The 12791-nt window shown below is 38.0% G+C and overlaps 1 protein-coding gene across 1 annotated transcript in view; it reads left to right on the top strand.

The window, feature by feature from the left end:
- Positions 1 to 12791, top strand: part of JAZF1 (JAZF zinc finger 1) — a 189385-nt gene that overhangs the window by 97864 nt on the left and 78730 nt on the right. Inside the window, exon 2 of the mRNA XM_063409896.1 lies at positions 4709 to 4781. Within this exon, the coding sequence (XP_063265966.1) occupies positions 4709 to 4781 (73 nt within the window). The remainder of the gene's footprint in view (positions 1 to 4708; positions 4782 to 12791) is intronic.

The raw sequence follows: 12791 nt of genomic DNA on the forward strand, positions 1-12791 counted from the left end.
ATGCCACGGGAATTTGTTATCATTTTATAAGGTGAAAAGTGATCTTTCACAGTGATTTAAAACCGGGACTCATGAAAGTGAAGTTGCTTCTGATAACTTTTTTGTGTCTTGCAGGGTGAAAACTTACTGCTGCATTATATACAATGAAGATGTGGTGTATATTTTTGTGCAGAAATATTCATGTTGAACCAAGTTATAGAATTGAAGACTGTATTCATACAGGACGTGAAAGCCTTTGTTTATTATTTGCTCTCTTTAAAATACTTTGCCAGGTTAGGATTTTTCAGTGCTTTCAGGCTGTAAGGTCTTTCTGTATACTGAGGTGATTTAGTAATCGTAGCATGCTTCAGTAGTCAGTGATTTATTTTGTTAGAGCACACTCCACAGAAAATGCCTGGCTTTATGTGAACAGTTCAAAGATGGCTCAGTGAAATTTATGGTCTCTCAGCCTTAATTATACACTCATACTACTTGTCTGGTTGTCCAGTATGAAACAGGTTGTGGATGTGTGAAGTCAGAGGGTCTCATCCTGCAGATGACTGAGAGATTCTGTCTCTCTTATGGATGTTAGCATCCACACTTCAGTCTTTTAAAGAGTGAGGTGCTGGGATGCACAAAATTCTGGAGTAGTTCATATAAGATAAAAAATTTATTTTAATAACATTTCATTTTTTAAAAAAGAGATAAAATCTATCACCATAGTAAATGAGGAGGACATAGCTACAAAAACACACACAGCATTACAGAAAGTAATTCTTCCCACTGTGGAATGAAATCAGTGGCACATAATGTTTATAAGAAAAGACACATAACGAAGGCAGCAAATGTACAGTGGGTGGCAATTTGTTCTACTGGATTTAAAGTGTTACTGCAAAACCAATGAAGTAGTGAGTTTTGGATAGCCCTTGTTAATTCAAGAAGTATGGGGAACTAGTTGAAGTAATGTTAATCAACCAGTCCCCTCAAGCTCTGGAGTAACTTTTTTGTGTGTGCTAGATATTTTTCTTATACGAAAGGGAGCTCAGATCAGTCCCAAGTTATATTGCTTAAATATTGCTTAAATATTTTCAAGAAGGAATTTATCATCTCTGAGTGTTTAATCCTTGTGTTATAGGTTTCTGTTTGGAAACTATTTAGGCTACTTTTGGCTGACTTTGACCAGTCTATGTGAGTTTGAAGAAACATTGACTGGACATGTAACATTATATACAGGGTCATTTTTGTGAGATTTTTGTCTCCCTTGCTCCTCGTTCCCCAGTCGGATTGAGTGAAGAGCGTTGGCTGATGCATTACATCCTGGTCAGTGGGGCAGCACGTGTTCAAAGACTTGCTTTGGGCAGCATGGGTGGTATTAGAAAACATTGCTAGTGTCTGCATGAATGTGCTTAGGCATAAGAAAAGCAGAGTGCTGGAAGTCCAGGCTTGAAGGTTCAGCGTCAGGGAATACTGCTGCTTAATCTCACTGTAGCTGTACGTGCTATTCCTTAAAAAACAAAGAAAATAAGTGCTAATTACTGGGTTTTTTGGTATTGAGTCTGAGATGGTTGTGATCTTTTTGTAGTTGTTAACAACATATATTCACTCTGCTCAAAAGAATGCTAACATCAGAAATGTAAATTGGAAGTTTGCCTAAATTGGAAGTAAAGAGGTGGAGGGATCAGGCAGGGGCAGAAGGGAAGAGGGCAGTCCAGGGAATGAATTGCATCTATGTGCAGTCCTGTGGTACAAGAGTGAACAAGTGGTTATAGACTTATGTCCATGAAAGTTTTAGCTTGTTCTTATGTTGTGACATTTTGAGAGGGGAGTATAACTGTGAAAGTAGTAAAGAGTGATGGAGGGCAGCATATATAGGAAGAATTGGAGTTAGGAAGGGGCAGGAGAGAGGAAGGGTACTTTCTGAAGCTGGGCAGAGGAAGAGGGATTGGAAGCAGGAAGGAATTGCTGACATTTTTAGACAGTGAGAAAAAAGCTGGTAGTGCTGAGCCAAATGTGCATGTGCCTGGAAAGCACAGCTATGCAGGTTTTAGGTGGATGCAGAGGGGCTGCCAGTGTGGTCTTCATGCCCCTGAACTGACTGTGCCAGGGCCCCATGGCTGCTGCTACCTGTGGCACAGCTGGTCTGGTTTCTCTTCTTTTGTGCTCTTCTCTGAGGGCCTTGCTGTGGCCCCAGAACAAGTTTCTGTGTGTTCTTTTTTTTACATTATAGCTGAGAAAGAGAAATAATACCCAGCAATGTTATGTGTAGTTCCTGCTGCAATGCAGAAGTGAATGCAGCATTCTCACGACTGGCAACCCAGCACCTGGTTGCAAGAGGAATAAAAATGTGTCAAACATTCTAAGTGCTAAATTCATACAAGATTTTATTTACCATGGCTTGGACTATTTTGTGGAATTGTATACTTTAAAAACATGTGAAGTCTGATACGTGGAGGGGGAAGGGATAGATAGAATCTGCATTGTGTTCCTCATGTGTCAGCCAGCACCTACTGAGAGACAGGAGTCTGCTTTCTTCGGGTGCCAGCAGGCAAATTGCTCTCTGCTTTGATAACACACTCCTGCAAAAGTTATGGGGCGTTTGGTTTTTGTCTTTGTATTTTCATCTTCAGCTGGTGTTATGGGGAGCTGCTGGCAAGCTGTGGGAAGAGTGGTGGACTCTCCATTAGAGTCTTTCCTTGTCCTCTCCCACAGATAATGTGCAGCACTTTGATATAAACCAGCCCCAATTTTGTCTCCTTCAGTCACAGAAACTGTTGTTTATAGGTGAAGGTTAATCCCATTTAAGAACTGGATTAGCAAAGACATAGTCATTTAACCACAGATGCCTGAACTTGGGTTGCAGCAGTTCTCAGATAGTCCTGGCTGGGTTTAATGCCCTGCAGACATTCTACATCGAGACAGTTTCATGGCAAGCCATGCACCACTGAGGTGTAAATCTAAGAGAGCTCACCATGACAGTAGTTGTATGCTTGGCCTGCTAAATGATGGTGGGTTTTATAGAAACAAAGGCAAGTAAAAGATCTTTGTATGTTGTGTGAACCTGACTTGCTCAGAGAAGTGGATCAGACAGCGTGGGAGATCACTGATGCTTTGCTGGCTTTGGTTAGCTTCATAAGGAGTGTGGTGTGCTGGCAATTACTGCAGAATTTCCCCAGGCACCAGCTTGATCTGTTCCTCTTAAGAACAGCAGGCTTGGGTTTGCTGACTGGATTGGCACTTGTCACCAATCCCTCTTCACTGAACTTTCTTAGAGTTATTTATCTCTTCAGGGATATATTGATAAAGGCATGTTAGCAAATCCTGCAGCCTAAGCTGTGCAGGAGCAAGTGTAAGGAGAAAGATTAGGATCACTCTGAGCTTTGAGAGGCAGACAGAGGATTCCCTTCTCCTTAAATAAAGACATTATCTCCTTCAGCAGTGTCGTGACAAATGCACCAGCCCTCAAGCGCCATCCCCATTCAGTTCAGTTAAAAATCTTCTATAAGGCACGGCAGCAGAGACAGATTTCAAAACAAATGTATCATGTTTTAAACCCCACAAAATCCACCAAAAGCGAGTGATCAACTCCAACTAATGTGCTTATCAAGATAATGAGGTTTTAGACATTAACAATGCTTAAAAGCTGTAGGAGGAGGAAGCAAGAACAATCCAAAATATGAGATTTGCTTGGGGTGCCCCACGCCATCCCCCCCTTACCAAACACAAAGTAGATGGTTCTCAGAAATAAAAGATGGATAGCAGCAGTGCTATGGGGAGCCATTTGGTAAAGGCAGTTTTTATTCCTGATAGTTAAAATGCAGAAGTTACTCACGGAATTGCTTTTCAAGTAATGCATAAAACATGTTAATAGCTAATAATCTGCACAGGCAGGATGCACACTTTCCATTGGGAACTTTTGAAGACTGTTTTTGCCCAGCTCCTCAAGGTGCCTATCAACTATGCAGGGCAAACTTGTATTTGAAACTTCAGTATAACCCTGGGGTTTGGTATAAGAAGACTGTCTAAACTATGGATGTACTCCCTTGGCTTTTGTTTCAGAAATTCAAACCAAAGCTCCTTTGTTAGATAAAAGCACAACTTAAGTCCAAAGGACAATGGAAACAGTGATGGAAAACATATTTTTTCATTTGAGTGAGAAAGTTAGCACTCGAGGGAATTTGGATGTGTTTGCTTCAGGTCTTTTGGTGGGCACTGCTCTGCTTGGCAAGCATTCTGCTTCAATAGCATTTTTCTCTGACTTTTCTTATTCAGAGCTTCGGAAAATAAGCTGTAGAGAAGGGAGAGAACAAAACTCAGAGATTCAGAAGAAAAGTCTCAAGGCTCAGCAGAAGAGATCTAATCACTCTTGGAACATCTTAGAATGTTAAAATAGCTACATTAAAAAAGCAGCAAGCTTGAGCCATTTAACACTATAAATCATGGAACGCGAAGAAAATAATATTTTATGAGGGGGATTGTGAAAGCTTGTGTGACAGTTGGAAATTACATCACTACTGATGTTTGAAATTCTTGCATAAAGTAATGCAATACTGTGTTTATGAATGAATGAGCCTGTGATGGAGCTGTGCTGAGTGTACCCTATGGATAAACTCCGTTGAGCTATTTTGTATCTCTTGTGTCCACTTAGGTTACTTTGCAGCATTCAATCCCCTAATTTCAGTGTAAATAAAGCAAGCTTAATTCTGTGTATGTATTTTTTTTTTTATTCCAGATACAGACCCACGTGTATTAGAGAAACAAGAACTTCAGCAGCCAACCTATGTTGCTCTAAGTTACATTAACAGGTAAGTGTGGTTATTTTTCAGGTGTAACTGATCTTGGTTTGCACAATTCTACCAAAACGTCATGCTTATGGATGCACTCTGTTTTGCATCATGGGATATGACACTATCATAACACTTTTTTTGGAAAAACAGTTGAATTAAAATTTAACTAAAATTTTAATCACTTTTGCATAGGGCACAAGCAGACCTTCCCCTGCATTGCTCAAATACTTAGGAATGAGGTTGTAACTTTTTATGTTTTAGCTAAATCTCATGCCAAACAAGATAATTTTTCTTGGTTTGGTTTTCTGTTTTATTGCACTTCACACAGGTGAGTAGAGAAAGATTTCACTTTTGATTGAAAAAAGTTCTATCTGATAGGTATTGAATAGTTCAATATATAAGCAGATTTTTACAGAACTTCAAAATATTTTTCGCCACAATATATATCTTTAAAAATCTTGCTTACCAACCCTGTATAACCTAAAACTTGAAAGCAGTTAAGAAATCAAACAATTTTAAAAGTACTTTTCTAAGTAACAGAGCCTCAGCTTTTCAGTTATTGACTGATGGTGGTACTGAAATCTCCAGGGTACTCCAGCATGGATTATTGCTTTTTATATATAGAAGACCAGTTTACTTTTTTATTTTTGCCATCTAGAGGATGAGATACAGACTCATAACCTTGTAAGCCTGGAAGATTACCCAAGATGTAGTTTGACATAGACTGAGTTGATTCAAATTCTCATGGGTCACACATAATTTTTATTTTTAATTTTTCTTCTATTATATTTATTTAATTCTTTAAATGTAAGAATTTCCCATTTTAAAAATGGGAAAAAGCAAAACAAAAGCAAAAAACAACAAACTTTAAAAAATGCAGAATCCACTGTTTTGACTTTCTGTAATGTTTGCTCTAGCAAAAAAATGTCAGCGGGTATGTGGGGAAAGAGTACTTTGAGGTGTGGAAGTAAGAAGTGGTGTTCACTTGGTGAAATGACTACATTTGCTCCAGTACATGAGACTTTGATGATTAAGTATAGCCAGTATTGACATGATTTCCTACTTGGCAAGTAACTCTTGTTCTTCCTGGAGACAGTCTGATTCTTAAAGCATATTTTGAAATTAGCCATGACCCTTTTTAACACTTAGTCCTGCTGATCTCATTTAATGTATAAAACTTTTTCTTTCCAATATGTAGGCTTGGTATGCTGTTGTGCATGTTGGTATGTTTCCCTCTTCCCGTCATATACTTGGGTGTTTTCTATTTTTGCTTCTGTGGTTATTTTACTTAATGTGAGAGAGGGGAGGGAAAGGTTTTGTTGGTTTTTTTTTAAATTAGGGAAAATCTGTTTTAAAACACATACTTGACCATGGGACTTGGTGACTTGTTTTAAGACAGTGGGACTTGATTGTCAGTTTGGAATCAGACTACTTTTAAAGTAGTTTGAGAATGATACCTCATCTAGATTTCATTGTTTTGGTACTCTTTAAACAGAGTTCTGTGTGACTGAGACAGTTTTAGTTGCTACATATCTTGTCCAAAGTTTCTTACTCTGTCATGTCTGAAAAAGAATTCTGCAGAACTGAACTGAGTTATTTGTGTAGTAAAACTGGATCTGAATTGACTGGTGCTTGAACTGGCTGCTATTTAGTTGCTCTTTTAATTGTATTTTAGTTTTTTCCAAAGTGCTATATCTTTCATTGAACCGCCTGCTCTGTGCAACTCAAGCTCTTGAGGGAGCAGCAATATCCATTACAATACAAGACATGCCTTTCCATTTCCCACTACATATGCCAGAGCTGAGTTCTGCTTTGTTGTCCCAGGCTATGAACTCAGATTTTGTAGCCTAATACATGTCATAAACATGTTGCATACTGTTAGATATCAAACACCAGATACTGCTGCACTTTTTTTAAACCCATGCTTTTATGGCTTCCAAGTGGAACTGAACTTAGCTCAGTTCCTGCTGTGAGTTACAGACCTTAAAACCATCTTCCTCTGCAATTTTGTATATTCAATATGTTCTGTGTGGGCCCTACGGTCTCATGGAGCCTGGGAAAATAGGGACATCTGATTCTCAGGGACTGCCAAAATTGTATGATAAGATGGACATTAAATATATGTTGTGGTAGAAAGATTAAATGGGTGTGCTTTTATGCTCTGCCCATTGCCCTGTTGTATGGTGGCTATTATGAGCTAAAACAAAACATAAATCTGGGCTGTCTGGCTTGATAGCTGGGAGGATAAAGTATCAGTAAAACAGATAGCAGAGAGGGAATGGTACTGTAGTCTCTGTTTACAACTTGAAACATACTCTTGTTTCCACTTCCCTTCTATCCCTGGTTATTTTCTCAGGCATATTATTATGGCAATACTGTTTGAGCTCTGAAGTTCTGAGACAGCCCTCAGATTGTGGATGTCTAAATCTGTTAGACCCCATCTCTTTCTCTGCTGGAGATTTACTGCCATTACAGCTTTCAATAACTACACACAGATGCTGCTTCCATAGTGTGTGATCCTCATGTAGACAGATAACATTCCTTTTAAAACTGGTGGACAAAATATAAATTATGGGTCATAATGGTTTGTTACTGCTACATCAAACACTTCCATCAGACACTGACTGAATTGCCACAAATCCCTTTCTCAGACAAAGTTTAGTGTAGCCTTAGTGCAGTCCCCAGTATTGATGGCTATTCCTTGCTTCTTGGTTTCTTAGAAGTCAGAATTGGAATCAATTAAAGACACACTACAGGCAAAGCAGATGCAGTTAATCTGTTTCCGTCCTATAAATACAGGAGAGGTTTGTCTGCAGGGAGTTCAGTGGTGCTACTACAAGAATAGAATACTGGCTGTGACCTGTCAGGAGTAGTTGCAAATGAGCACTTGGGCCAACATCCTCCAGTACTTTCTAGAGGTATTTCCTTTGTAGATGGGTCAAAACACCTTTATATTTTGTATTGCATTGAAATGCAGTAGTTAGCCACAGTGATTAATATTGCTAATACTGCTACTTAAATGTAGGTTTTATAGCTTTAAGTCAATAAACATGACCATGAATTTTGCTTGGTGTTTATTGGAATCTGCATAGCGTTGTTTGTGCCTCTGGGTGTGTTAGTCTGGGTCTTCAGAGATGATGGCTCTCGAGGTTGCTGTGTTACCTGGCCTTGCAGCATGCAGCCAAGGCTTTTAGACTGGTGCAGTCTAATGGAGAGACACTTGTCAGTATTCTCACATTTTAAGGTTTGTTTAATGTGGATACTGCTGGTTACCTGTTAATGAGGAAAGCAGCTGTTGTGGGAATGTTTGGGCTTTTTAAAAAACAGCAAAACAAACATACAGTGTTACTAGAACAAGTGAGAAGACAACCGAGGCATACAAATAATTCCTTTGTCTGAAAAGGTACTGTTAAAATGTTTATAATAAAAAACCTTTTATTCCCAACTTAGTGAATGAAAAATTTTTTGCAATTATGTTTTAATGGGGGTATTTCAACTTTGAGATTGTAAGTGCCAGAAATAGAAAAAAAAGCATAAGTTATTGGAGCCAATTCCTTTCACCATGAACATGAAAGATGGGAAGTACCATAGTAACTTGTGTTATTGGAAGCATATACCATAAAAAGAACAATTATTCTGTATTTAACACAGTTTCCATGAAATACACTTTTCTTAGATACAGTAATTGCTTTGCTTAAAAAATTTCATCCTGATGGGGTAAAAAGGAAACTAGTATGCACCTACAACTGAAACTAAGCAGTCATAATTATATAGTGTTTCTACTGCATATTGCATAATGGCTGTATTAGGGAATTTTTGAAAATAAAGGCTGTTGTAATCTTAAAATCTTCTAAAATCACCAAAATACTTTTAATTATGTTAACCCCAGGTTGTTTTTAGTAGTGTTTTTTCTATTCATAATTGCGGTCATAGAAGAAGGGTTATATAATGTAGTTTAAGCATCAATCCTGCAAGCAGTTACAGCACAATGGTGTGAATGGTTTCGGTGTTGCCTCTGGGTAGTCTGTTGAGTGAGGCTGTTGTATTTCTATGAAGTTCATTCTTGTGCACAACTGGGAGCACAAATGAAACCTGTGATCAAAATTGGATGGCATTCTTAGATGAAGAGCCCAAGATTCTCCTTGCACATCTCTGAACCAATCTAATATTTTCCCTCCAGATTTTAGTTTCAACGAGCAAGATTTTGCCTCACTGTTGCCATTATAAATTCCATCTCATCTCCCCCCACTTCCCTTCCATTTCAACTGTCATTGACTTCTCATGAAAAAAATTTCCTTCCTCTGCCTCCTTTCTTTATACCACGAGAACTAAAATCAATCATTTCAGTGAGCATATGTGTTTGTGAAAGGAATTAATTGCCTATAAAGTTCTGGCCACTGCAGACTGTCCCTGTGTCTTTTCCAGCTCTCTAATTCTGGTTCTACTGCTATTACCTACTTTTCCCCAGAGTAAAAGAAAAAGCCAACACCATAGAATTTATTATCATTTGAAAGTTATTTCAAAAAGTGGCAAATTTTTAGGTAATGATATGTTTAGTATGCACTGTTACTAATGCAATAACAAGAAGAATGGTTTTGGATTTGAGGCAATGTCCTTTGATTACATCTGTGGGGTTTTCTTGCCTGGAATCAGAAGAAAAACTTTTGCAAACAATATTGAAGTGGTAATATAAAAAGTGGTTATTTAATTAAAGCTTTCATGTGCACAAAATACAGGAATGTGCACACATGGTAGAGGATTTCCATCATTTTTATGAGGTTCATTAATTAGTACATCTAGCAGGTACATCCAATAAGGGACCAGTTGCCCCAGCAACCCATACTTGGGTCTGCCCCTTGGAGTTGCTCCAGGGGGTTCTTTGCCCTATATATTGTTATTTGTCTCTCAGGTGCTCATGTACAACAAAATGTCCACGTTAGAAATTCTCTTCTTGAGAATAAGACTGAATGGAATTTCAAGCATGTGTTAGAAAGAGTCAGCTATTGTTCTCAAGTGTGAGAAAGTGCTAAAAATCTATACAACTAGATATTAAAAATCTACAAAGCTACAAATATATGAAAACACTGAAAATCATTAGGCATCAGTTTCTTAGGTGAGCATCCAAACCACTGTGCTACTGCAACCTATTGCACTTTTCCTGTAGTTCAGCCCTGAGCGGTTTTCCTGGGGGTAAGCTATGAGCAGTAGTTGCACAAGAAGCCAATGAAGGACTTTATCCTCTCGGAGGTCAGACCCCATGGCTGGATGTGCCTTCAAATCCTCTATCAAATGTTTTCTCAGCAGCAGTGAAAATCTTGTTCCTTCCATTTTTTTCTATGAGCAAAGCATTAAGTTGTTTGAGTAATTTGTGGGAGACAAATCAGTTTTCTCCCCTTTGATTATCTAAGAGTGCTTTAATCCTAAGACTGTTGATTAGTTTGGGGTAGGACACTGCTTCTCTGTCTGGCATTTCTCCTCCTTGCCTTCTGATGTCTGTGCACCATCACTGTAATGGCTGCTGGGGCACAGTTTGGAACAAAAGTCATGAGGCTGGAGAGAAGTATGACTGTTTCTCCTTGCTCACCTTCATAATAAATTCTTCTGCAGAAGGCATATGCAAAGTGAAACAATTCTGAAATGGTGAACATCTTTCTCTAAAATAACTATTCCCTGCATCATTTACTTGATAAGCAGTAAATAAAGCTTCAAGTCTTTCTAGTTAATTAAGGCACGATATTTCCCCTTCGAGGTTGTATCATTGATGGTACGTAACAGATTAAGACATGCTACCAATAAATTTATAAAACTCCTTTAGAGTTTTTGATTTTGAAATAGTTAATTTGATTTTTTTGAATAAATAGAAAGCAAAAATTTTAAAAAAAATTTATAACTAAGAGCTATCCCAACTTTTTTTGGTATTTTTGGTATAGCATACACCATCTTAAATCTCATGCCATGATTTAGAAAGAGAAGGGTAGGAACAAGGGAGACTTTTCCATTTTGGGAAATCTATTGTAGATGAGTTTTTCTGCATGGGAACATATGAGCCTCTGAATCTGTTAAAGCATTGCTTTTTCACCTGTTGAGTCTTGTTACATTTTATAGTGCCTAGTACCACAATTCTTCCTTTTTGTCTTAAAGTTTAACTTTTCCTTCCTCTAACAGGATACCGTCTCATTTGAATTGAGTATCACAACTTGGTAAAAGTGCAGTGATTCCCTTGCATTGTTGATTCTCATCACGTTGAAGATGCATGCCAATGCTTCCAGTAGCTGCTGGATTGAATGCATGTGACAGGATACAGAAAGAAAGGGATCAAAGTAACATGTCAATTGCCAGATAATATTTTTCTGTGTAAGCCTATTTTTCAGTTAACAGTGACCAAGTAGATCATATGGTTTTATTCATGTAGCCATATCTTTATGCTCTGCTATTTGACTTTTTCTGGAGATGGAACAAGACAAACTTCAGATGATAATTCAAACAAGATGTGCAGAAATGAATGATAGTTAGGGTAGGGGGAATGCCTTTTGGTTTGGAAGGATTTATGCAGATGGCTTTGTTTTCTCTTTCTCTCTTTACCAGTTTCAAGCTAAGCAAAGCTGAAGATTTATATGATGTACAGCTCTTCTATTTCATGTCAGCAGTAAAGATCAAAAAGCAGATTGGCACTTTAAGGAAAAGCCTTAATGCCATGCTTTGAAATAAAAATTATGTGGTAAATTTAAATGTAGAACCTTGGAAGAACATGTCTTAGTTGTGGGGTTGATTTTTTGTTTTAATTGAGAGGGAATTAGCTTTCTTATGGCAATTTTTCTGTGAAAGACTCAGAATCTTTCCATTTCTTTTCCACTCCATGAATCTCAAGTGAAAGAAGCACTGCCAAGTTAGCATCATTTCTTGCAAGTGAATGTGTGCACACCTCTGTGTAGTTCAATTACCAAGCACTAGAGTTGTCAGTATAGGTCCTCGAGACTTTCAGGATTCTTGTCTCCATTGGTATTTCTTCATCTTTTGTCAACGTGGCATGCCAAAATTGATGAAAAAAACATCTTGTCTTCCTGGCACTGTTTTTTGTCTTGGCTGGTTCTGTTTCGATTCCTAGCTTTCTGCACAGGTCAAGTCACTGCATTTAGGGAAGGAGAAGGAGAAATACTTTGTCTCTTGCTTTAAAAAGGAGGGCATTTCATTTCTGTGATGTTTAAATTGGATCCTAAGCAGTAGTAATGTTCTCAGAACGACTGTGTGTTGGCTGCACAAAAAAACCATATTCACCTATTTTGCTGTCAGCTATGTGGGCTAATAAGGCTCTCAGTGTCTATTTCTCTGTCATACCACAATAAGGTCCTAATTCTTACTAGATTCTGGTAATAACATATGTTCATGCTTTATATTGCAGTTACTTAACATATTTGCAGAGCTATTTGGAAAACATATTAATGTTTCAGATCCTCTGCAGAAATAAGAACTTGTAGAAACTATTATTACTTTGATTTATGAGTGAAGGATGAGCAAAAATTTTACAGTTGTGGTTAGTTTTCTTTTGAAGTACTATCTGAGTTAAAATGGCTGAAAGGAGTGGCTGTTCTTCCTGTCTCTGCTGTTCAGAAAAATGGCTGACATATACAGCTAGTTACCTCCTATCCTCATAAGTTTATTTTCTTTAAATCACCATCAACAACAGCAACAAAATATTACATGCACAGGAGAAAATTAGAGACTGAGTAAATAACTTCTTAGGAAAGGTTCATACTGTCCAGTGTGATGCTAAAAGCTCGTGGTGACAATCTTAGCTACATGTGATGACTTGCAGATTGGCAAACTCACCGTCCCTAGAATCCCAAGGCAGCCCAGACCAGCTGCTGGTAATTTTCATTGACTGTGGCCTGATTTTTTTATGAGCCTAAAATTTACTTATCACTGGCCTTGTGTACAAAAGTAGTTGTGCTTCTTTGTCTAATTTCACTGATTTTTAAAAGGTAACAATATTTCATTGTAAAGCTGCCTACTTAGATTTGTTGCAGAAAA

The sequence above is a fragment of the Prinia subflava genome, chromosome 1, assembly GCF_021018805.1.
Source record: "Prinia subflava isolate CZ2003 ecotype Zambia chromosome 1, Cam_Psub_1.2, whole genome shotgun sequence".
Taxonomy (NCBI): Eukaryota; Metazoa; Chordata; class Aves; order Passeriformes; family Cisticolidae; genus Prinia; species Prinia subflava.